This window comes from Pimephales promelas, chromosome 18 (assembly GCF_988280905.1).
Source record: "Pimephales promelas chromosome 18, fPimPro1.hap1.1, whole genome shotgun sequence".
In the NCBI taxonomy this organism is placed as follows: Eukaryota; Metazoa; Chordata; class Actinopteri; order Cypriniformes; family Leuciscidae; genus Pimephales; species Pimephales promelas.
The window spans coordinates 33,053,696-33,077,430 of NC_142786.1; the positions used below are offsets into that span (position 1 = coordinate 33,053,696).

General features: G+C 35.9%; 2 protein-coding genes across 5 annotated transcripts in view; both read right to left on the reverse strand.

Annotated features, from left to right (window-relative positions):
* hivep3a (HIVEP zinc finger 3a) overlaps positions 1-6,814 on the reverse strand; it is a 35,786-nt gene extending 28,972 nt beyond the window's left edge. For all 4 annotated transcript variants that reach the window (XM_089122616.1, XM_039652934.2, XM_089122618.1 and 1 more), the window contains exon 1: positions 6,626-6,814. The gene's annotated coding sequence lies outside the window, so the exon portion shown is untranslated. The remainder of the gene's footprint in view (positions 1-6,625) is intronic.
* Positions 6,815-10,087: 3,273 nt separating this feature from the next.
* Positions 10,088-20,563, reverse strand: serinc2 (serine incorporator 2). Its single transcript, XM_039652026.2, has 10 exons — positions 20,451-20,563; positions 19,470-19,631; positions 18,749-18,936; positions 18,464-18,543; positions 17,363-17,500; positions 15,609-15,778; positions 15,352-15,442; positions 14,608-14,758; positions 12,946-13,164; positions 10,088-10,795 (listed from the first exon to the last, which is right to left on the reverse strand). Exons 1-10 carry the CDS (start codon positions 20,487-20,489, stop codon positions 10,657-10,659), a joined length of 1,377 nt encoding a protein of 458 aa, XP_039507960.1. The 5' UTR covers positions 20,490-20,563; the 3' UTR covers positions 10,088-10,656.
* Positions 20,564-23,735: the final 3,172 nt, after the last annotated feature.

Below are 23,735 nucleotides of genomic sequence, written 5' to 3' on the forward strand. Positions count from 1 at the left end.
CTCTAAGTGCCATTTGAAATTTTCTTCTTTAATGATGATTTTTATCAAACTTATATATTTAAGTTCAGTGATTTCACTTAAATGGCAATGATAATTACCTATTAATTGTTATTTAAGTAAAATTACTGAACTCAAATTATACAAGTTTGATAAAAATCATCATTAAAGAAGAAAAGTTCAAATGGCATTTAGAGGCTTTTGCATCTGAACTCTTCATATATATATATATATATATATATATATTTAAAATATATCTGTCAAATGTAAAGGCTTAAAGGTGGGGTAGGTCATTTGAAACCCTCATTACATCCTGACAGCAATCAATAATAGAAGTGGTTTTAATATTAAAACATATACATAATGTATACCTCCTGTGTTCATCCAATCATTGCATTCAGTCCGTATGCAAGTATACATATCCTGCCTGTACTTATGTATCTCTATACCAACTGTTACATTTCCCCCTAAACAAAAAAAAAAAATGCCGTCCGAAATCTCCACTCAAACCACTAGTCCCTATGTAGGGGGTAGGGAGTAGAGCACTATATAGTGAGCTCACCAGCATAATAGAAACACCACTTTCGGACACTACTCGATCGTCTCTCAGTGCCGTTGATTACATCATCTGTCAGCTGGTGCCCGAGCCGGCTCTTAGATTTTTTAAAATAAATACATTATATTGAGCTTATTTTTAGTGGGTTAGTGACCATCGGTTGTACACACTACTTTTCAAAATGCATTCTGTGGACTATATAGGGTATAAAAAATAATCACTATACATTAGAGCCCGACCAATAAAGGATTTTGAAGGCCGATACCGATACAAATATTTTTGGGTTTTAAAATCCGATATTTCGATATATATCGGCCGATATTTTATTTATTTATTTTTTTAAACTGGACATGATAGTCATAAATTATGTCATGTTTATTTGAGTTGAGAGAACTGATGGGGATGTTCTTTTAATTGTTATTCAAGCGATGTATGTATCGTGACCAACTCAACGAGTGTTGCCAACAGGAACGGTGTAGAGTGCCCTCTGGTGGACAAACTATACAACTCCAACACTCATGACATGGTTCAAGCGTTTTTCGTCCGTTTTTATTTTATTTTTGAAATATTCATTTATCGGCCATTATAACTGCCGATACCGATAGTTTGGAAAATGCCTAATATCGGCCGATAATATCGGTCTGCCGATATATCGGTCTGGCTCTACTATACATTTGGACAGCACTACAAAATGGCGAGCTCACTATATAGTCCACTAGTATATAGTGAGTAGTGGGTGATTTCGGACACAGCAAAAGAGATTATACTGTGTTGTAACCGTAATTACGAGATTGCACCCAGGATCTGTTCACGTTCACGAGTTTCTATGTCAACACTATCAATGCCGAAATGAATCTGCAGCAGTCAGGTGGTATAAGTAAGAGCTCTGCAAGTTGTTTATGTTCATTATTATTCTAAAGTGAAGTGGTTTGAGACACGAGATCCCTCATCTCTCATGTGTTTTGGAGAGGGCGTGGCTTTGTAGACGCTCTGAAGGGAGGGTGGGATCTTATGCTTTCAAAGCTAACTTGCTATTGTTAGCCTCTCTGCAATTGCATACCCTAAATTGGTGGGTACAGTGTTTTAACAATGATCAATTACAGTTTCCTTTCATATCAAATTCTAGCCCATGCCTATTGAAACTCTCAAATCTCTGATTCAGGTTGATATAGTGATTGTGGGCTGTTCAGGTGGGCTGAGTTCTCCAAAGTTCTCCAGTTAGTGTCTGTCTACATGTAAATGAAACATGAATATCAATATAGACTTAACTGGGATTTGCTGTTAGCGGGACACTAAGACAGCCTGTAGTGTTTTCATAATTCAGTGGCACTGCTTTGATTTGAGGGGTAGCTTTTACAGTACACAGATATTAATGCAAGAGCCAGTCCTTCAGTACCAAGATGATGCTAAAATCATCGTTAGTATGGGTAGTAGACACACCTAAAACGTCCTTCTTAGGGATGGGCAATGATTAATCGCATCCAAAATAAAAGTATGTGTTTACATAATATATGCGTGTAGTGTGTATAATTACCCACACATGCATGTATATATTTAAGAAAAATGTGTTATTAATATATCAAATATTTATATATAATATTAATTATGTATAAAGTATATACATGCAAATATTTCTTAAATATATACATGCATGTGTGGGTAATTATACACACTACACGCATATATTATGTAAACACATACTTTTATTTTGGATGCGATTAATCGTTGCCCATCCTTACAATCTTTCTTCAGCTGTTTAAATTTGATCAATTGCTTATTCATTTATTAGACATTATGATTTTGCTTAATAAAATAATGCTTTCAAGGAATTTAGTCATTTTACAAAATAATTAAGACATTCGAATTGTGCTTTAGTACAGTTATGAATACATAACTGCAGTTCAATAGTGTGTGTTTTTGTTTTGCTGTTGTATTAAAATGAGAACAAAGAAGAGTGAGATTTCTCTGGCATCGGCGTTGACTGCTGACATTTTGGTATCGCGGTAACCCTAAATTCAACACAGTTGGCCAACTTGGATTTACTGTAATCTCCTCAAGTTTTAAACCTTGGCAGAGTCAATATCAAAGCCAGAGCTTCAAATATGAGTCATGTTGTCATCCCGCTCATACACTTGCTCAAGCACTAAAGCAGATTTGGCCCTTGTCTGGATAGTTTGGGTTTAATTCCTTCTGAACTGTGCCTGTATCAGGTATCAAGAAATCAAACTCCGTATTGGCTCTGATGACACACCTTCAGAGTGCCATTTGGGCTCTGGGCCTATCAGTTTCACAATCGAGGCTTTATTCCCCTGGACTATAACGGCTGAGGCTTTAAGTATGATTACAGAGGGATTGTCTTAAATAACCTCCGAGAGAAAAGGCACTGTGAGCTAAACCTTATGCTGGCAGAACACATCTAGCAAAGAGGAGAGCCGAGTTACGGGACTTACGGGAAGGACAGTTAAGCATCAGGTTTGAGTTTAAGGGAATACTTGGGATTATTTGAGGTAGCCATTGAGAGCCATGTAAGGAGTATCTTCATATTTGGTTACATAACCAGATACCGTTCACTTTACACACAATATAAGGCTGTCATTACGAAACCGGTTTCCTTTCCACGTCGTCCTCTGTTACTGTAATGCTGGATTGCATGTAAAGTTTACCAGTCACTTGCGGCCATGACTCGGCTCGGTGCATTTGAGCTGAGAACTGCACAAAGAGGAGAAGCTCAGTGCCACAGACAGAAAGTAAGCTGTGTGAGGCAAGATCTTGAGAAACGTTGCGCTCATACATGCTCTCTTAGAAAAAGAAGTGAAAGATAAATATTGTCACAGGCTTTCCTGGAAACCACTGGGGAGATTCCTACGGCCTGTCCGACGCGACCTGAAAAATCCCACTTCTTCGAGGAAAGTCATTAAGACTGGCTTATCAGTGTGTGTCAGCGTGCCGGGCCGTCGGAAACACAAGGAAAGGTGCTTTTGTGGGCCCTGCGTGGAAGAACTGATCCCATCGCGACACACTCCTGGCTGGTGGCTCATACGGGTGGACTGGGTTTGATTAGTAACTGGAATCTATTAGATTATTATTAGTGACATTAAAAATAATATGCTATTCATTATTCATATATGAATTCCTAATTAATTGGGCAATTAAGCCTTTATCTGTAGTGACAATACCCAATCTTATACACTCACATTTACTTTAAAAGGACAAAAAAAACCCTCACATTTATGTCATTCTGTGACAAAGCTAATGATGACTAGAAACTAAACAAGACAATAAAAAACGAAACTTGACCGTGACAATATTTAAATATGAAATTGTATCATTACTTCTATTATGGTTAAAGTGTTCTGCCGGCCTGGCGAACTAAAATAATTAACTTTAAATGTAATACTGAATAAAACATAACAGTAAACAATATAATAAAGTAGCTTACATGTGCTTCAGTATGTTAGTCAACACATTAAAACAAGTGTACTTTTGTAAAGCATGACACAAGATTATTAAAACAAAGACTTAAAGTGAAACTTTTCATTTGACATTAATTGGACTTTACCGTGTTAAGAAACAACATTAATGAAAATGTAATTCTTTGAACATAAGTTGCATTTTAATGAATATTAAATTATCTGCAAGTACATGTTTTATATAATTTAAGGTTTGAAGTGCACTAGAAATGCACATTCAATACAATTAAAGGAGTAGTTCACTTAAAAAAAAAAACTTGCGCTGATAATTTACTCAGTGAATTTGAAAAAAAACAAAACAACAACAACAAAGTTTAAGTTTTATAAGCTTTAATGGTCGCCTTGCTCTGTTCTGGGATGCGCGTTCGTGACTCTCCTGTTCGAACTCGTTCATCAAAATGAACAAATATTTTCCAAGTCATTTGGTTCATTCAACGAATGAAATGAACGAATTGACTCGGAAAAAGATGAGCGAATGAACGAGTTCAAACACAGAGAGTCACACAGAATAGAGCAAGGCGAGCATTTGTGCTTATAAAACTTAAACTTTGTTATTTTTTTATTAAATGAGCGATCGTTTCGCTTGATATTCATCGTCTGGAATCGTTTAAAGCCCTTTGAACAGTTTGCACTGAAAGTGTCTTTTGGACCTTGAACCGTTTGGTTCCCATTGAAGTCCATTATATGGAGAAAATCCTGGAATGTTTTCATCAAAAACCTTAATTTCTTTTCAACTGAAGAAAGACATGGATATCTTGGATGACAATATTAAATAAAGGCTACAAAAAAATGTAACAATCCATGATAATGTGGTGCATCGTACTACTTAGCCTACATTTAATTTGTTGCATACTTTGGTCACATTTTAAATTACATAAACATCTGTCTGTGTAACCATACAAAACTGAACTCATATTACATTATATTATAATAATAGTGTAAGTGAAATTGTCAATTTTATCTAATTCCCAGTCAATTAGTTACTAGAATGGTTTGAGACGGTGTGTGTTCGGTATCATCAGCCAACCCAGTGCTTCATGACATCATTTTTCTATGACTCCAGAGTTATTACTCACATACACTCAAAATAATAATAATAATAATAATAAAAAAATCAGATTTACATCACAACTATGTCTCTGCATATTTAAACATTTCTCAAACCCAAGAGCCACACAATAATATTCTTGTAGACTGTGTAGAGCATGGAAATGTCAACAATAAGAGATAGCTCAAAACCTGTGGTGACAATATCAAGAAATACAATGTGTTTGTAAGCTCCTGAAATGCTCTAGGTAGACATTTCTAGGTGATGATGTGTAATATCAGTTAAAATCTAAACAACCCTGGTTTCATTTTTCAGTATTTGCTCAATTTGTTATCATTTTATAATGTGCCTTTGGCTTATTCAGGCAGAGTATGGCTGGAAATGACAAAAAGGTGGACTATAATTAGGCCACATTAACATAAATCACATGAGCGATAGACTCGAGCGTCATTCCATCGACGCGACAAAACTACAACGCTCCTTTATAATCACCAAACGTAACGTTAGACAGACCGCTGTGTTTTCGAGATAAAATCTGAATTGGTAACAGTACACCTCGTCTAAAAAACGCAACGATAACGTCACAAAACGCGACGCCTAGAACAACGATTCAAACTAGCGCGGTGTTTACCATCGAAGCTTTCGTCGCGTCGCGATTAGGACGCTCGATCGCCTCGAATTCTATCTAGTGCAATAAAGAAAAGCAGAACCAATCTATTTTCTTTAGGCTAATGCACTAATCTAATGCTGCCCCAGCCTACTGTCAGTGTAACAAAGGCGACGAACAAACGTTGCGATGGATCGCTAGATTGATAGGCTAATCGTCATTATGTGGCATTTCGCATCTTTCTAGGATTGACACGCACGCAATGACCCCCGTTTAACCCAATCCCGCATTCTGCGATTATGTAACATTATTGATGATTTCATCGCGCTCAGGACAATGCCGGGAATTCTGTGTGCTCCGATAGTTCAGTCCGGCGTTTTAGCGACAAAATACAAGGATTAACGCGTTGACCAGGCGCAAGCTATTATTGCATTTGGTTTAATCTGCATTTATATATTTAATGCTTCAAGTTCTCAGTGCTGAGAGTCTGGATTTCCTGATGACGCGATAAACTGCACTTGAAATCATAAGCGGTAAGAAAAAAAAGCGATGATGTCATTTTACATATAACGTTTACTCCCGCTAACAAAGAGCTTGCATGTTTAAAATGGCTATCAACAAGAGAAACACATGTCTGTAGTCTTACTGAACATGTTTAGTGACCCCCTTTTACACCACTGACAATGCAACATATAGGCTACCCACCCTGTGCCTTGGCACCTCGATTGGTGTAGGCTATCCTACCTAATGAGCCCTCATGTGACTTCACTGCAAAGACATTAGAGTATAAATAATTGACGCACTGAACGTTTGCATTTGGCCTCATTGTATAATATCTGGCGAATAAAGCATATTTACAGACCGCATGGGGCACACTTGGGTTGTTCTGTTACTGTACCCTGCAGGACACAAATAACGTACACAATAAAGCAGGAAAAAACGCTTACCTGACAGCGTGGCCGTTCCCTCTCCATCTATTATTCCACGATGACTCGGTCAACCGGTTGCCTTGTAGCATTTAGGTCCGGAGAGGCAGGTCTGTTAGATGCTGGCACATGTCTTTCCTCTCGTCCAGGGCAGGCTGGCACAAGCAGAACTGCAATCTCGCGCAGAACACGCTGCTTCGATGAGCGCAAGCGCAAGCGCCACGCGCCCGCACGAGACCATTGAGCGCGGCCACGCCCCCTTCAGTGAGCTGTCAGTGGCAGTGCACCCGCTCGCTTGACCCACTGCATGCTTTCACATTCACATCGTTGTCCATGCAGACCTACATGTAATTGTAGATCATAAAATATAAGCGCAAGTGGAATGTCCTGCTGAACTAACTTCACTTTTCTGAGCCAAACTGACCTTCAATGAATGACGTCAGTTCTCCTAAATTTCACTAGCAGAGCATTGAACACAAACATGCTGTACACACTGTAAAAATGAATATGCTTTATCTAATCAATAAAATTGTGGCAACAGATTACAAGCAATATTATTTATTAAATTGAGCAAATTAGAATTGAGTAATAGTTAATCAAATTAATATTCTAATTTGTACAATTTAATTAATAATATTGCTTGTAATATGTTGCCACAATTTTATTGATTAGATAAAGCATATTATTTTTTTTCAGTGCACAATGCTTTTTTTTTAGATTGAGCGATATGTGTTTGTTTGTTTTTTCACAAGGATCATTTAAAATAAAACTGCTTACATCATGATATTCTGTTTATTTGCTGTCATTGGTTTGTGTTTGAGAATTATAATTCGGACAAAAAAGACTGTTTGTATTTTAATGAGTTTTGTATCAGTAAATCCTACTGACGGGAGCTTGTGGAGGTCCAAGGCTAATTATTATTTTCTCTAAAAAGTGGAAACACATAATAACAAAAGTCTTGTCCAGATCAAAAATCAAACGTGATTTAAAGCTAATAAAATAATATAACCCCCTTTAAACAATTCCAGACGATGAATAAGGGTCTTATCAAGCGAAATATTCGCTCATTTAATAAATAAATAACAAAGTTTAAGTTTTATAAGCACAAATGCTCGCCTTGCTCTGTTCTGTGATGCGCGTTCGTGACTCTGCTGTTCGAACTCGTTCATCAAAATGAACAAATCTTTTTACGAGTCAATTCGTTTGTTTTGTTCGCTGAATGGACCAAATTACACAAAAAAAGATTTGTTCACTTCGAACAGGAGAGTCACGAACGCGTGTCACAGAACAGAGCAAGGTGAACATTTGAGCTTATAAAACGTAAACTTTGTTATTTATTTATTAACTGAGCGATCGTTTCGCTTGATTCATCGTCTGGAATCTTTAAAGCCCTTTGAACAGTTTGCACTGAAACTCTCATTTGGACCGTTTGGACCCCATTGAAGTCCATTATATGGAGAAAATGCTGGAATGTTTTCATCAAAAACCTTAATTTCTTTTCCACTGAAGAAAGAAAGACATGGACATCTTGGATGACTTGGGGGCAAGTAAATCATCAGCAAAAGCTTTTTGAAAAGTGAACTACCCCTTTAAGTGTGAATCAATGATGACATAATGTTCATTTTGAAGTGAACTAATCCTTTAACCGTGTCATATTTCATGTGTAGAATCGTTTCACTGGGTTTGTTGTGTCCGGAGCAGAGAGGATGAGTGATGGACGTTGACGCAGACTTAAAAAAACACAGCATTTTTCATAATGAAAGCTTTTTTGTCTCTCCCCTGGTGCATTATCCCTCACTGCAGGTCCTAAAATGAGCTCCGATGGCCAACACAATCAGACACCATCAGGAGCAATTACTGTCGTTATGGAGCAGGTGTAAACCGTTGCTGTTTTTCCAGCGACAAAACCATGGCAGCCTCCCTACACACCACACTCGAGTCTCAGCGGCAGGGCAGCTGAACCTTTAATTACCCCGACCGGCCGCTAACACACAGATTTAGGCAGTGCAATAGGGTCCCTAGCCAGTGCATCATCCTCTATTTGAGTCAGTCCCTTAAGAGGGAGTTTAATATCGTGAAAAGTCTGTTTTGGGTGCGACACGATCATGGCAGACACTTTAGACTAGTCCCACTTTAGACTATGTTGTAGACTATGGTGGTGTAGTTACTGGTTATATAACAGTTTTGCCTACTGCTTTCTGGAGTGTGTGTATGTGTGTGTGCTGACATAAAACCATCAGGAAGATAGACGGGGGAGATCCCCGCAGTGGGACAGCTGAAAGCAAGAGAGCACAATTAGTGAGGTGACGTCACCCTAAAGTGATGCGTCTCGTCACGTCACACAACCAAACTGAACACTTCAGGATCTCACTATTACATCACTAGCAAATTAGGGCTGTCAAACGATTAATCGCATCCAAAATAAAAGTTTGTGTTTACATAATGTATGTGTATAATTATTTTGTGTATATATAAATACACACACATGCATTTATATTTATTAAATATATACAATATTTCTATTTATATATAAATCTATTTACAGTATATACAAGAAAATATTTCTTAAATATATACAAGCATGTGTGTGTATTTTTATATACAAAATAATTATACACATATATTATGTAAACACAAACTTTTATTTTGGATGCGATTAATCGTTTGACAGCCCTAATATTTGATTTTTTTTTTAAATGTCAAGGTGTAGGCCTTGGATAGATAATGTCAGTACAATAGATGGTCTATAAATTTATTTTAAGTTAGGGCTGTGCAAAAAGTAATTGCAATTAATCGCATCCAAAATAAAAGTCTGTGTTTACATAATATATTTGTGTGTGCTGTATATAATTATTTTGTATATATAAATACCTATGCATGCATGTATATATTTAATAATTGTTTGAGCTTAAATTCTGTGTATATATATATATATATATATATATATAAAGTACTTAATCTATATTATATAAATATAAATATTTTATATATGAATAACACATTTTCTTAAATATATACATGCATGTGTGTGTATTTATACAGCACACACAAATATATTATGTAAACACAGACTTTTATTTTGCATGCGATTAATTGCAATTAATTTTTGCACAGCCCTATTTTAAATGTAAACTATTCACTATAAGAATCCACCCTTAATATGATATCCTAGTCAGTCAGTGTAAGTGTTTTGATTTTGTCTGTTTTATCATTTGCTATATGAAAATTGCAAGTCTGACTGAAAAATCATCTGTATTAGTAAAAGTCTAGCTTTCTCCTTAAGCTGTTATTAAAACGAGTCCCCCAGTCATTTTTATTCCTTATTCAGATTTGATCAAATCCGTAACCCTAAACTGTGAGCAATAGTAATAAACACTCTCTTCAGGGAAGTCTACTTCTCTGAGAACAACACTTCCATCTAGAGGGAATAACTTGCTGTATCACAATCGCAGACTTTAAATAAATGGATTGATGAATCATAACTTCTTGTGTACATTTTCTTTAATAATCAGTTTTATAAGAATGAATAAAGTACAAAAACAGAACTAGAATCTCTTTTGGTCAGGAACATCATCATAAAGCTTCGAAAGTGTAAATGGATTCAGTTCTTTAGAAGAATGTATAAGGCGATCTTCATTTTCAACTGAACATTCATCTTTGATTTGATCAAACTTAGTGCAATTTATAACAAAATTGGACCCAAAACAGATATAAAGAACAATAAAATATCCAGAAATGGATGTCTAAAAAAAATATGTGAATTGAAGTATATATAAATTCTAAATATTTTTTTTAAAACAGAAAGAGTTAACCATAAAAGTGCCCAATTTAGTCATTACCAAGATCAAAGCATCATTTATGACAGGCTTTCTGAGTTTTGGTAAAGGTTTATGATTATGTAACAAAAATGTAAATGAAAAGTGTCCAGCGAAGGTTTACAAGTGTGCATAATTCAAGAGCTCAGAACATCGTAAGAAACTTCTGTAAAGTAGTGACCTCAGCATAAAGTATATTGCGTCTGGATAAGGCCACCTGTAGAATCGGATGTGCGTTTAGCTGAAGTCTCGGTCCGCCAGGATTACCGGAGCCACAAGAGTCCAGAGGTACAGTGCCAGTCCCAGCCAACTCGAACAGATCTTCACCCACACGGACGGCATCGTGGTTTTCATGGCTGTGTAGTCGGTTTCAGGCCTGAGAAGGAAAGAGAAGAAAAAAAATGTTTTTTTTAAGGAATAATTAATCGCTCAATCCCCAATTTTTTCCACATTAACATATACACAGAACTCAACTCAAAAACGGCATAATGTAAAGTGGAACAATTGTTTTCCAAAAGCAAAAAAAAAAAATGATTCTCCATACAAACTAATTACTGAGGATTGAAGACAAAATGAAAGGGAAAAATATACAATTGTGCTGTTTTAGGATATTCTAGACCAGGCATTTACAAATGGCGGACCGTGAGACATAACTGTAGCACCGTTTTACAGTTTCTACGGTTTAAAGTGAGCATCAAAACATCGGAGCGAAGTGCTCAGGTCGTTTATGGTAATGATCTTTCGGCACCATTTCCCCTCATATTTTTATTAGGGCTGTGCAAAAGTTAATTGCGATTAATCGCATCCAAAATAAAAGTCTGTTTTACATAATATATTTGTGTGTGCTGTATATAATTATTTTGTATATAAAAATACCTATGCATGCATGTATATATTTAAGAATTATTTGCGCTTAAATTCTGTATATATATATAAATACATAATCTATATTATATAAATATAAATATTTTATATATGAATAACACATTTTCTTAAACATATACATGCACGTGTGTGTATTTATATATACAAAATAATTATATACAGCACACACAAATATACTATGTAAACACAGACTTTTATTTTGGATGCGATTAATCGCAATTAACTTTTGCACAGCCCTAATTTTTATCTTTCTCTCTCCCGCTAAACTAAAGCACCACATTAAGAGCTGCAGATGATGTGGCTATTTTTACAGCAGTAATAGATTGATACTTTTGTGAAAACAAAGCTGCAAATATAGTTTATATAACAAACCAGGATTGTGACTATTTCATTTTTTCCATCTACATTTAGCATTATTATTCAGCATGTTTAGAACATTTCATAATAAACAATGTTATAATTGGGAAAAATATTTCTAGATGGCAAGGAAAGACAACTTAAACTTTGAAATTTGAAATGCATAGTGCAGCACGTTGCAAAAGGGGTTTTCCTGTTGCAAAAGCATGTGAAAGAAAACGACAAAGTTTGCTAGGCCAAAAAGGCTGTTAATCGCGTGATAAAAAAATTGACGCCGTTAAAATGGGTTTGCGTTAACGCTGTTAATAATGTGTTTAACTGACAGCCCTAAAAAATTATATATATATATATATAAAGAGAGAGAGAGAGAGATATGTATTAGAGCCCGACCGATAAAGGATTTTGAAGGCCGATACCGAAACAAATATTTGTTGGTTTTAAAATCCGATATTCCGATATATCGGCCGATATTTTTTTATTTATTTCAGAAACACGCAACAAAACATTAACAGATTTCCCTAACATTAGTTATTTGTGGTTATTTTTGAGTTTTAACTAAAATAATATGATAATGCATTTCAAAAAATTTTTTTTTTTTATTGTCAGAACAGAACAGACTGACGATAGTGGCATTAGCTAGCTTTATGGTTAGCTAGTCTATGATGGGCCAAAATTTACCATTAGATAACGTCATACTGCAAATTGTAAAACGTAAATTTTCAATATAACAGGCCAAGGAGGGATGATACGTCTCATTGCTATAACTGTCACACTGTCAATACTTCAGTCACATTATCAAAAGTTAAAAGGACAGTCCGTCAACTACACTGTAACAACGTAACGTAACTATCACTAGCTAATTCCGCTTCACTCTCGGCTTATTTAACAGCAAAACTGGACATGATAGTCCCAAATTTTGTCCTGCTTATTTGAGTTGAGAGAACTGATGGGGATGTTCTTTTAATTGTTATTCAAGCGATGTATGTATCGTGACCAACTCAACGAGTGTTGCCAACAGGAACGGTGTAGAGCGCCCTCTGGTGGACAAACTATACAACTCCAACACTCATGACATGGTTCAAGCGTGTTTCGTCCATTTTTATTTTATTTTTGAAATATTCATTTATCTTCCATTATAACTGCCGATACCGATAGTTTGGAAAATGCCTAATATCGGCCTGCTGATATATCGGCCTGGCTCTAATATGTATATATAGATGTATAATTAGACCGGAGTCGGACCTCTTGGACGTATAACTGAACACCCCTGCTCTAGACACTCACTGATACCAGTTGGTCAAGGTCATCATGATGTAGAGGGAGGCGAGGAAGAGAGAGAAATGGAAAAACGAGTAGCTGTATGTGACGCTGTCCTCTTCGTTATCCACAGCTCGTCTCACGCCATCCTCAGAGACGCCCTCGCTGGCATCCGCGCTCGCCAGCCCCTGAACCTCCTCTGTCTGCATGAGCTTGTTCACCTGGCTGTTGTTTGAGGAACGAATGCTAGAAAAAGAGAAGAAAACATGTCAAATGTGGCTTAGTCAGACATTTCACACACAAAAAATTGGCAGATATACTGATCATTTACGTTATACTGAATATGATTTGATGATAATCAATAGTGCCATTCAAAAGTTTGGGTCAGAAAGTAAAATGATGTTTGGACGATTTCGAAGTTTCCAATTTTCCAACGTGATTACGTAATGCATGAAGATGTGGATCCGTATCGCAGAGCTAGAGTAAGATAAGCATCTAAATGTTAAAAAGTACATTTGATCGCTAGATAAGGGCTGGGATTGGGACCTTCAACCCGTTGGTTCCCGTTTACATGGAGAAAAACCCTGGAATGTTAAAAACACAAAAATTTCTGACTCCAATTGTTTTTTTTTTCTTAATTTTTGACTGAAGTAAGAAAGACATGAACATCTTAGATCAGACGGGTCAGAAAATTACCAGAACATTTTAATTCTGGATTTAAATAATCCTTTAATGACCCCAAACGTTAAGCAGGAATGTAAAATAAACAAATACCATAAATATAGCAATGATTTCATTACTAATGAGCATAAGGGCTTTAAAGGATTAGTTCACTTTAAAAAAAAAAACTTTTGCTGATAATTTACTCGCCCCCATGTCATCCAAGATGTGCACGTCTTTCTTTCTTCAGTCGAAAAGAAATTAAGGTTTTTGATTAAAACATTCCAGCATTTTTCTCCATATAATGGACTTCAATGGGAACCAAACGGTTCAAGGTCCAAATGAGAGTTTCAGTGCAAACTGTTCAAAAGGCTTTAAACGACACCAGACGATGAATAAGGGTCTTATCTAGGACCCTTCGAGTCATGATTCGAAAAAAGATTTGTTCATTTTAATGAACGAGTTCGAACAGGAGAGTCACGAACGCTCAACACAGAACAGAGCAAGGCGAGCATTTGAGCTTATAAAACTTAAACTCTGTTATTTATTTTTGAAATGAGCGCTCGTTTCGCTTGATAAGACCCTTATTCATCGTCTGGAATCGTTTAAAGCCCTTTGAAGCTGCACTAAAATTGTCTTTTGGACCTTGAACCGTTTGGTTCCCATTGAAGTCCATTATATGGTGAAAAATCCTGGAATGTTTTCATCAAAAACCTTCATTTCTGTTCGACTGAGGAAAGAAAGACATGGACATCTCGGATGACATGGGGGTGAGTAAATTATCAGCAAAAGTTTGTTTTTTTTAAAAGTGAATTACTCCTTTAAGATAAAGATGTTATGATTTATTTCTAATCCATTTTAAGCCATTTCAAAGCAATTTCTACAATACATTTATTTATTTGAATAAAATCAAACGGTTACAAAAAATATTGAAGTATTTTATATTAGATGTACTGCTCAAGCATCACTGGTTGTCATTTAACTAATGATATTAAATAGTCCTTGAGGGATGATGATAAATGAGCTCACCTGGCATACAGTGTGCACAGGAGGAAGATGACCAAACCCACAATGCTCTGAGCATCCCACCACTGTGTCTGGATACCGGGGGCACTGGTGGGAGTGGGTGCTGTGGGCCCGCCATTGACTAGACTCAACAGACTGGGGTTGCACTTACGATCTGTTCACAGAGAGAATAAGAGATGTGTCGTGCATGTTTATTTATGGGGAAACAACAACATCTGTTGTTCATTTTACACATGCTAACTTGGCTACAATTAGGGTTGGGTATCGTTTGAATTTGAACGATTCTGATTCCGATTCCGGTTCCTGACGATTCTTGATTCCGATTCTTTTAAGAGGCAGGGCCAAAAAATTTTGCTAACCTTGCTAACCAACGGTCTTTCTGATGGAAATACTCCTTCTGTCACAAATACTCCTTTAGTCACAAATTTTGCATTTTTCGAGATTTTGTTATTTTTAAAAAAGTGAAGCCACACTTTGGACCGCCGACATAAGCTACTCATGTTCGACTCGCGCGGTTATGCCAACACTTCCGGTAGACGCTTCTTCGTTGGTGTTGTTCAGCGGTTTCTTCTTCCGCTCGGCGGACTGTGAATATCGAAACTAGGAATCGAAATTTTAACTTTTGAACGATTCCGGGAAAAACGAAAAAGTTAGTCCCGATTCCAATCGATACTCGATACCCAACCCTAGCTATAATGCAATAATTCTGAGTAACTGAGTGTACTCGGTCACATTTGTGAGACTTACTGGGGTTGTTGCTCATAGCAGACCATGTGAGATACATGGTGTAGAGAGAGATGAGAGACGCCTGGAGCAGACCAGAACTCGGCTGAGATTCCTGGAACACATTTACAATGCAAATGTTCACATTTTGATTCCACACACTCCCACAAAACCCAGAACACCCCAAAGCAGAAGCGCTTTAGCCTTTTGAGCGCCGTCTTGGGGCTGCGTAAGAGTGATAAAGAGAGAAAAACAAGAAAACAAATGAGTGTGGGAATGACCTGCACTTTTGGAAGGATGGCCACCACAGACACAATGATACAGAAGATGAAGTTGAGGCTGATGAAGACTTTGTGTTCTGTGCAGTCATCTGGCTGCGTGTAGAAGACATAGAACAAAACCACAGCAGCGAAGGCACAGATATAGTGCACCACTGTGAAAGAGAGCAGGGCTGCGGAGAAAACACACATCTGTCAATATTCACATTTACGGGGTTCGTCATAGTTGGCTAAACTTCAATAGTGGTGAATGGAAACTACAACAAATATCATTTTTGCATTCTCATTTACTCAAATAGCCAAAGGCAAACTATGATACCATTTCCATGACTTTACAAAAGAGCAAAAAATAAGTAGTGAGACTTATTACACTGGCTATAATAAAGAACGATGTCAAATTAGCCGTTATTGTTTTATAAACACTCATGTTGCAGCGTTAACTAGTTCTCTGTAATTTAATGCCAAAGTAATACAACATAAACTATAATGCTTTAACCCCTTAGCTGTAACCCCCCTTTTTGAGAATGGGGGTTAAAATGCACTATTCACACTTAAATGGTTGTAATTAAAGAATGCTTTGGAATATATAGCCAAGTTTGGTCTTGTTTTAAAGATTATCAGCAGTAAATCAAATACACTGTACTATATATTTTTTATTTTATATATAATATATATATTTGACAAAATATTTTTTGATTTTAAAATACTATAAAATCAAAGCCATAAATCTAACCAAGTTATGTTCCAAGTTTGAAGTTGATATCACAAAAATTGAAGTTCCCGTGAGATTTTGTTTAGGCGTAGTACCAAAAATAGCCACCGGGTGCCATTGAATTCCAATTAATTTAGTTGTATACAATTAATACATTTCTGTCCAAATTTCACTTCTGTCACAAAATTTGGAACCTCGAGACTCAGACCTTTCTGACGATATGTGTTTTGTCAAGATTAGAAAAGGTTTTGATCATAAATCATGAAATATAATGATGCCCAAAAGGGGAGGAGCCTGATAAAATAAGTACCGTTTCTATGGTAACGCAATGTTTAATTATAAAACGGTTTTCACAGGACGAATTCTGAGTTTATAAGCTTTCAAATGATACCTAATTTATGATAACTACTAAACTATGTGATGTAATAAAAAAGGCGATAAAAAATAACATTATATTTTAGAGGTTTATATATACACATATATAATAATAATTTTTAGAGAATAATATTATACTATAATTTTTTTATTGAAAAATACTAGATTATGTTTTATTATGAACTTTTAGCATAAAAACAGAAGTTTCAATGATTAAAAGTGGGTGCATCGACTTTTTGTGACAAAGGTCAGACCATTTTTTGAGGTGCACTCGTCTTGCACTCATAAATTCATCAATTACTCTTCCTACATAATTTGTAACACAAAACAGGGGAATATCTATTTAGAAGTCTTAGACCTTTCCAAAAATATATAATTTGTCATAATTAGATTAGGATTTAATAGAAATATAGTGAAGTAAAGTTATGCGTCCCGGTACCGGGACGGTGACAAACACATCAAATGAAAAATTAAAATAAACAACGTTCCGAGATTTACGATGTGAGTAACTGTGGGATTATAATCATTGTAATCTGTGAAAAAAAAGTGCTTTTCAATGCTGCAGCTGGTCAGGGTAGAATAGCGTTTGCTTGTGACTCTATCGTGTCACATGCTTTCAGCTTTTACATTCATCAGCTTAGTCATGGGGAAACAATGTTGCTGTACACACCTGCAAACCAGCATTTACGGTTCCCTTCCTCTGCGTTCTCCACCCACTTTTGGTTCCAGGTGTGTGCAAAATCCACCAGCAGAATGAGCTGAATCAAAATGAAGACGAAGGACCCAACCACACCAAAGTAGTACCACACTGCAACGGACAACATTTGGGTTTTACATCCTTGAACTGGCATGACTTTACCAGCTGTCCATGCCACCTTCAAGTGAACTTTTATAGTGAACAATTTTTTAAAAATAAATTCTTTACAGCTAAGCATAAATACAAGACTTTTTAAAGGGTTTCATGTTTTTTTGAGCTATAACATATAACATGACACTTTTTATTGAAACCAAGTCAAAACAACTTCTTTTGGATTTTGTCACATTATAAAGTAAAAGTAAAACGCCCACTTCTATATTATTGCCTCTTTAGCTCCGCCCACCGATTCGCACATGGGAACTATGAGTACTGAAATAAACCTATGTAGCAGTGAATGACAATAAATAGTGATTTATTATGCACTTCTTATAACTTACTGTGTTTACTCAGCTCTTACGGTGATTTTATGAAGTAAAACTGATGTACAATAACTTTATTAAACTCATCAGTATATGTTTGATCATCATTCGGACCTGGTCCGAAACAGATACATAGAAGCAGATGACAAATACGTGATAATAACCGTAATTAAACTACTAAACTATACCTGTTCCATCTCTATACAGCACTCTGACTCTGTAGGCATTATTGTCCGACTGGAAATGAGCACCGTTAATGAGAGTTTCTGATATTATCATCATGAGAGACTGAGGGAGCTCGTGAAGCCCCGCCCCCTGTGCCGGCAACAGCAGCTCATTTGCATTTAAAGGGCACACACTAAAACTGTGCGTTTTTCTGAGCCCCCAAAAAAATGACAATTTAAACATGCTATAAAAAATTATCTGTTGGGTATTTTGAGCTGAAACTTCACATACACATTCTGGGGACATCAGAGACTTATTTTACATCTTGTGAAAAGGGGCATAATACGGGACCTTTAAAAACAGCAACCTTTTTTTTTCCATGTAATAACTGAACAATAGTCTTTATTTTCTTATTTATCAGCTTACATACCTGTGTTGAATGCTCCATCTGGAATGAAGAAAGCTCCCACAGTAAGAGCGACCAGAATCAAGAACTTGAAGAACCAGAAACTGAAAAAAAAAAAAAGTCACATTGGCTTTTGAGTCATTATGGAAGGCTTCCTAGAAACCAGAAACTATTGTGCAAAAAGAAATTTCAACATATATATAAAAAACAGCTTTCAACTGTAGAGGGCAACACTTGTTAGTGAAAAGATTTGAGTTAGTAAGGATTTAATGAGAATGCCAGCTGGAACAGCAAACAGTAAAAATATACCCGTTTTGAATTGAAGCTCGTGGATCTTTGCTGCTTCTAACACGGATCATGATGATGGAGAAGAGGAAGAAGAAACAGGCCATAGCAAAGCACATCCTGTAGACCGACTTATAGCCAACGATGATCTCACAGTTCACCTTTCCTTCAATTCCTGGGATAGAAGAGCCTCCTTCACAAAAACCAGGAATCTGTTGATAAATTCACAATAAATAAATAAAACCTGCAGTTTTACAGTGATCAAAGAATGAATTTGAATCACATCCTGAACGTGTTTTTCACATCTCAAAAAAAAAATAATAATATCAAAAGTTAAAACATTTTACATTTAACATAATGAATAATGTATAGCCTAACCCACAAAAATGCATTAAGTAATGCAAACAGAATGTGTCATGTCACAAGCTTGCTGTGTTTTCATCAAACTACTAAAGCATAGCACAAATGAGAGAAGGCAAATAAATAAAACATAATCTGAATTGAAAATATGATTAACTTATATAAAATATAAATATAAAGATGTGGCCAAATTTAAATATAAAGATGTGGCCAAATATTGAAATCTTCAAACATTGCCCTTTACTAAAAAACAATTTCTGACACTGGTCTATATGTTTTAATCGTTTTTGTTTTTATGACTGGAATGCAGAGACACAGGAAGTGGGATCATCAGGACAGATTCAAACTTGGATCCTCATGAGCACATCACCAGCTGTCTATGTACCTTCTTTAGCTGTGTCTCCATGCCTGGCAGGATCATGATGATGGACACTATAGTGCCCAGCAGAAGAAAAAAGGAGAAGGCCAGGCGGGTCACGGTGGAGTTGTATGTAGAAGGGCAACATCCTGATAAGAGACATGGCGCAGAGCCGCACAGACAGGACGCCTACAGGACAAGAACACTCACTCAACACAGCAAAAACACTCATTTCCCTGTCATACAAGGTGAGCAACCTACTATGTAAACTATATGAGTGGCTTGGGTCTGTATGTTAAACATTCAAATTAAACTGTATTGTAAAATGGAAATGTTAAGTCTTGAAAGGGAAAGTGTAAAATTAAATGGGGGCGAAAAACTCGTGAGGAAAGGCAGTCTTGTTTCGTTTTTGTTGACAAACGGGATAGTTTTATTTATTTATTTATTTTTTGACTAAAGAAAATGTACCAGTTTGGTATTTTAGCAACGTTTTAAAACGTCTTATTTTTAACACCTGAATAAAACATCTCCCAAAAGTTGTACGTTTAGTTTGGTCTAGTTTCCTTTTAGTAGTAAACAAACGTGATATGTACGTTTTTATGACTACCCTAGCCTTTAGTGACTACAGTTTGGTATTTTCACAACGTTTTTAAAACGTTTTATTTTGGTTACATGATTTATTCATTTTAAAACGTTTTACTACTACATTACCTAATTACAACCAAAATACAACGTTGTAAAAACGTTTTGTGTTTGCTGGGAACATGGTTTATAAAGTTTTGAGATAACATTAACAAATGGATATACAGTTACTTATTCATGTTCTCAAAACTTTATAGTTTAAAAACGTAAATAAGACAAGGAAACAGCCTTTGAATCTCCTATGAGAAGAAATGCGTCTCCTACACGAAATCCGTTGCTGTTTTTACCCAATTCGTAGAAGTTTGAGAACATAAAATGAGAAAAAAAACTAGGCAGAGCCATTTATAAACAATATTTTGGACTTACGCAGCTCGCCAGCGAACACAAGGCCATACACGCACCCATGATGACGGAGAAAACACAAGACTAAAGCAAAAACACGGAAGTTAATCTTTCCTCCTCATTCTGGTGACTTAATAAATGACTCAAAAAGTGAGCAATGATTGGCTGGGAGAACAATCGCAAAACTATTGGGCCAATCAGACGACGGTACAGAAAAATCGCTGATGTAACAAACCAATCAGATGTAAACAAGGTTAGCAACTTGTGCGCTAGCTAGCGGTGGTTGGGTTTGCATTTTGTAACTCTCCATATTGCAATTTATAGAATTGCATTACATATTTATGTTTTGATTAAAGCAAACTATAAGATGAGTAAAAGTCTCTGTCTTACGATGCACTCTAGATGGCGCAAAATCCCATAAGATTGTGATGCAGAGGTTTTGTGATTACAATATAGACTTATTGAAACGTTTTTGTAACAAACCTTCCAAATTCCCATTAGGGAAAATTTAAGCAAGATATCCCCCTTTAAACAGTGCATTTACGGTTAAATTGTTACATATACACATCATGTGCGTTTAGCACAGGTACATTAATTGATTAGCCTAGCCTTTTGCAATATTTAAAAGGCTATATTTAGACCACTTTTTAATAACTTAAACTTTTCTGACTATATAAAATGCATATGATATCACTGTACAATACTAAATTAAATATTCAGATATAGATATAATTTAATAGTGCAATAGCACTACTCTACAATAATTCTGGTTAGTGCATCTACAAAGATTCTGCAAATAATTGTTTATTCTAAGGAATTTAAATAGACTATGAATTTTGGTTGGATAGGATTCCACTCTTTTAACCTAGGCTATGATCAGATGTTGATGTAATAGATAACTCCATGAATTATAATAATTAGTAAACTAGTAATAGAAACACCAGTAACAAGCTGGCCTCCTGCCCAATTTGAGCCAAAATTTTAGTCTGCCCAAATTAGACCTCCAGCAGCACACCTTCTGTCAGATAACCCAGAAACACTCTCCAGAGCCAACATCATAACTTCAGATTAGACAACAACTCTTCAGCAGCCTTCGTTCGCGGTAGGATTTGTCGCCATCTTGTGGCCTTTACCGGGTACTACAGAACCACAGAATCATCAGAATCCGAATCAGAAAGAGCTTTATTGCCAAGTGTGCCTGCCTTGCACACACAAGGCATTTGTTTTGGTGCTGAGGCTTCCAGTGCACAAATACAACAAGAAACATAGTAATACAAATTATAATACAAAAAAATTTAAATATAACAAATATGAGAATCATCCGCTATTCTAATTCGTGCAAGCCATCGCAGTTCTCTTGAGCTGCAACAAATATTGTCTTCTAAATATTCACAAACTCCAATTGTGAAAAGATTTGCAATATGAAGAAAGCTCGTTGTGGAATTCTCCTCTTACCACACAGCAACTAATCGGCAACTTTAATCCTTTCATAACATGATACCATCCTATCCTATTGCTGAGGTGTAGTAAGCCCAAAATCCTTCATTATTTTTTCAGGTGAAGAATTGATTCAGGTCCTCATTCGGATTACAATCATTTACTTAAAATTCTTGCACAATCAAAGTAGCCCTCTAACCGTCCTCACTCTATAGCCCTTAATCCTGTAATTGTGGTCAAATGTGGGCACAGAGGACTCACGTGTGATCCTAATTTTTATTATTTCACTGTCTTCGATAAAGTTTTGTCTATCCATTTATGGTGTTTTTTATTATTATTATTATGGGGCTATTTCTGCATTTATTTATTTCTAAAGTACTATATTTTCTATGTAAATTTTGCTTATTTTTGTTTTATTTTTTAAAAATATCATTCCAATAAGTTCTTAGAGCTAAAACCTAAAGATGAAGTGACTTTGCCGTCACCTGGTGTCTTATTTTGGCTTATTTTAGAATGCTCCAAATTACAGTTTTCCCCATTTATTTCTATGGGTGCCCATTTTTGACCCAAATACAAGATTAAGGAGGTTTTTTTTTTTTTCAAATGGATGTTTCCCTATGATGTTTCTTCGTTATAAAGTTAGCCATCTTGAAGGACATCTCAGTTTTGTAAGGCATTGATACCTGAAGTAACTCTGGTCTTTAGCGTTTGCTGATCATCTTTAAGTTGCATCCACCAGAGGGCAGTCAAGTCAGTTACCTGGAACAAAACTCACAACACAACCCATCAGAAGTAGAATGTCAATGTCAAAAACGCTAAAATAAATCTCATCGACAGTTTCTCTGATACATTTCTAAATATGAGTTGTAATTTAACTCTTGATGTACCAGTAACCCGAGCTCCCTCGGGAAATGCTGATCTTTCATGATTAATAGGCTACGGTTGTGAATTATCTTCATTCTGCACTGTAAAACAATATTGATGGTTTAACTTAAAAAAAAGTAAGTAACCTGGTTGCCTTCAAATTTTAAGTTGATTGAACTGGAAAAAGTGAGTTGATACAATGAAGGAGATTAATTTAACCAGAAACTCAAAATTATATGTTATCTGAACTAAATAAATTATTTTTAAGTTGATTTGACAAAAGAAAAAATGTTGTGATTACTACACTGGAAAAAATATTGTTGGTTTAACTTAAAAAAGTAAGTAACCTGGGTTACTTACTTTTCAAGTTGATTGAACTGGAAATAAATAAATTATTATAAATTTGATTTGACAAAAGAAAATATGTTGTGATAAGAAATCTTAAAAATATTTTTTACAGTGAGACCAACGCTCTCACATTTAACCCTTTGTAACCCAACCTGGCATTTTATCTTTGCTATTTTTTCACAATGTTGTCTAATCATGTATAATATTCAAGCATTAACATTTTCATTGGTTCCCTTAGGAGAAACTTTTATCAAAAGTGACTTTAGAGAAAAGTAGTACAGCAATCCTTGATTGAATCCTCAATTCAACACAAGGGAAAAAATGATACTCTCATGTTAGAGGAATATGTCTACAATCACATCCCAGTCGAGTTTGGTAGTTTGTGTTTAAGAGACATTTCTAAACTTACAGAAAGTTTCAGAGAGAGCTGTCCGTGGTGCTGAACGGGTCGCCAGTTACCAATATTGATCTGCACACACAAACAAAATGTTTTCACTCAGCCTTATGCTAATACAAAAGTAGGAGGTGAAAATGACAGAGGAATGAGAAATGGTGAGAATGATACCAAAGAAAAGCCAACATTGAATGTGTTGCTTCAGTTCTCTGGTTTCTGATGGTGAGTCAGAGGACGAGTCTCATTCTTCATTGTCATGATCACTG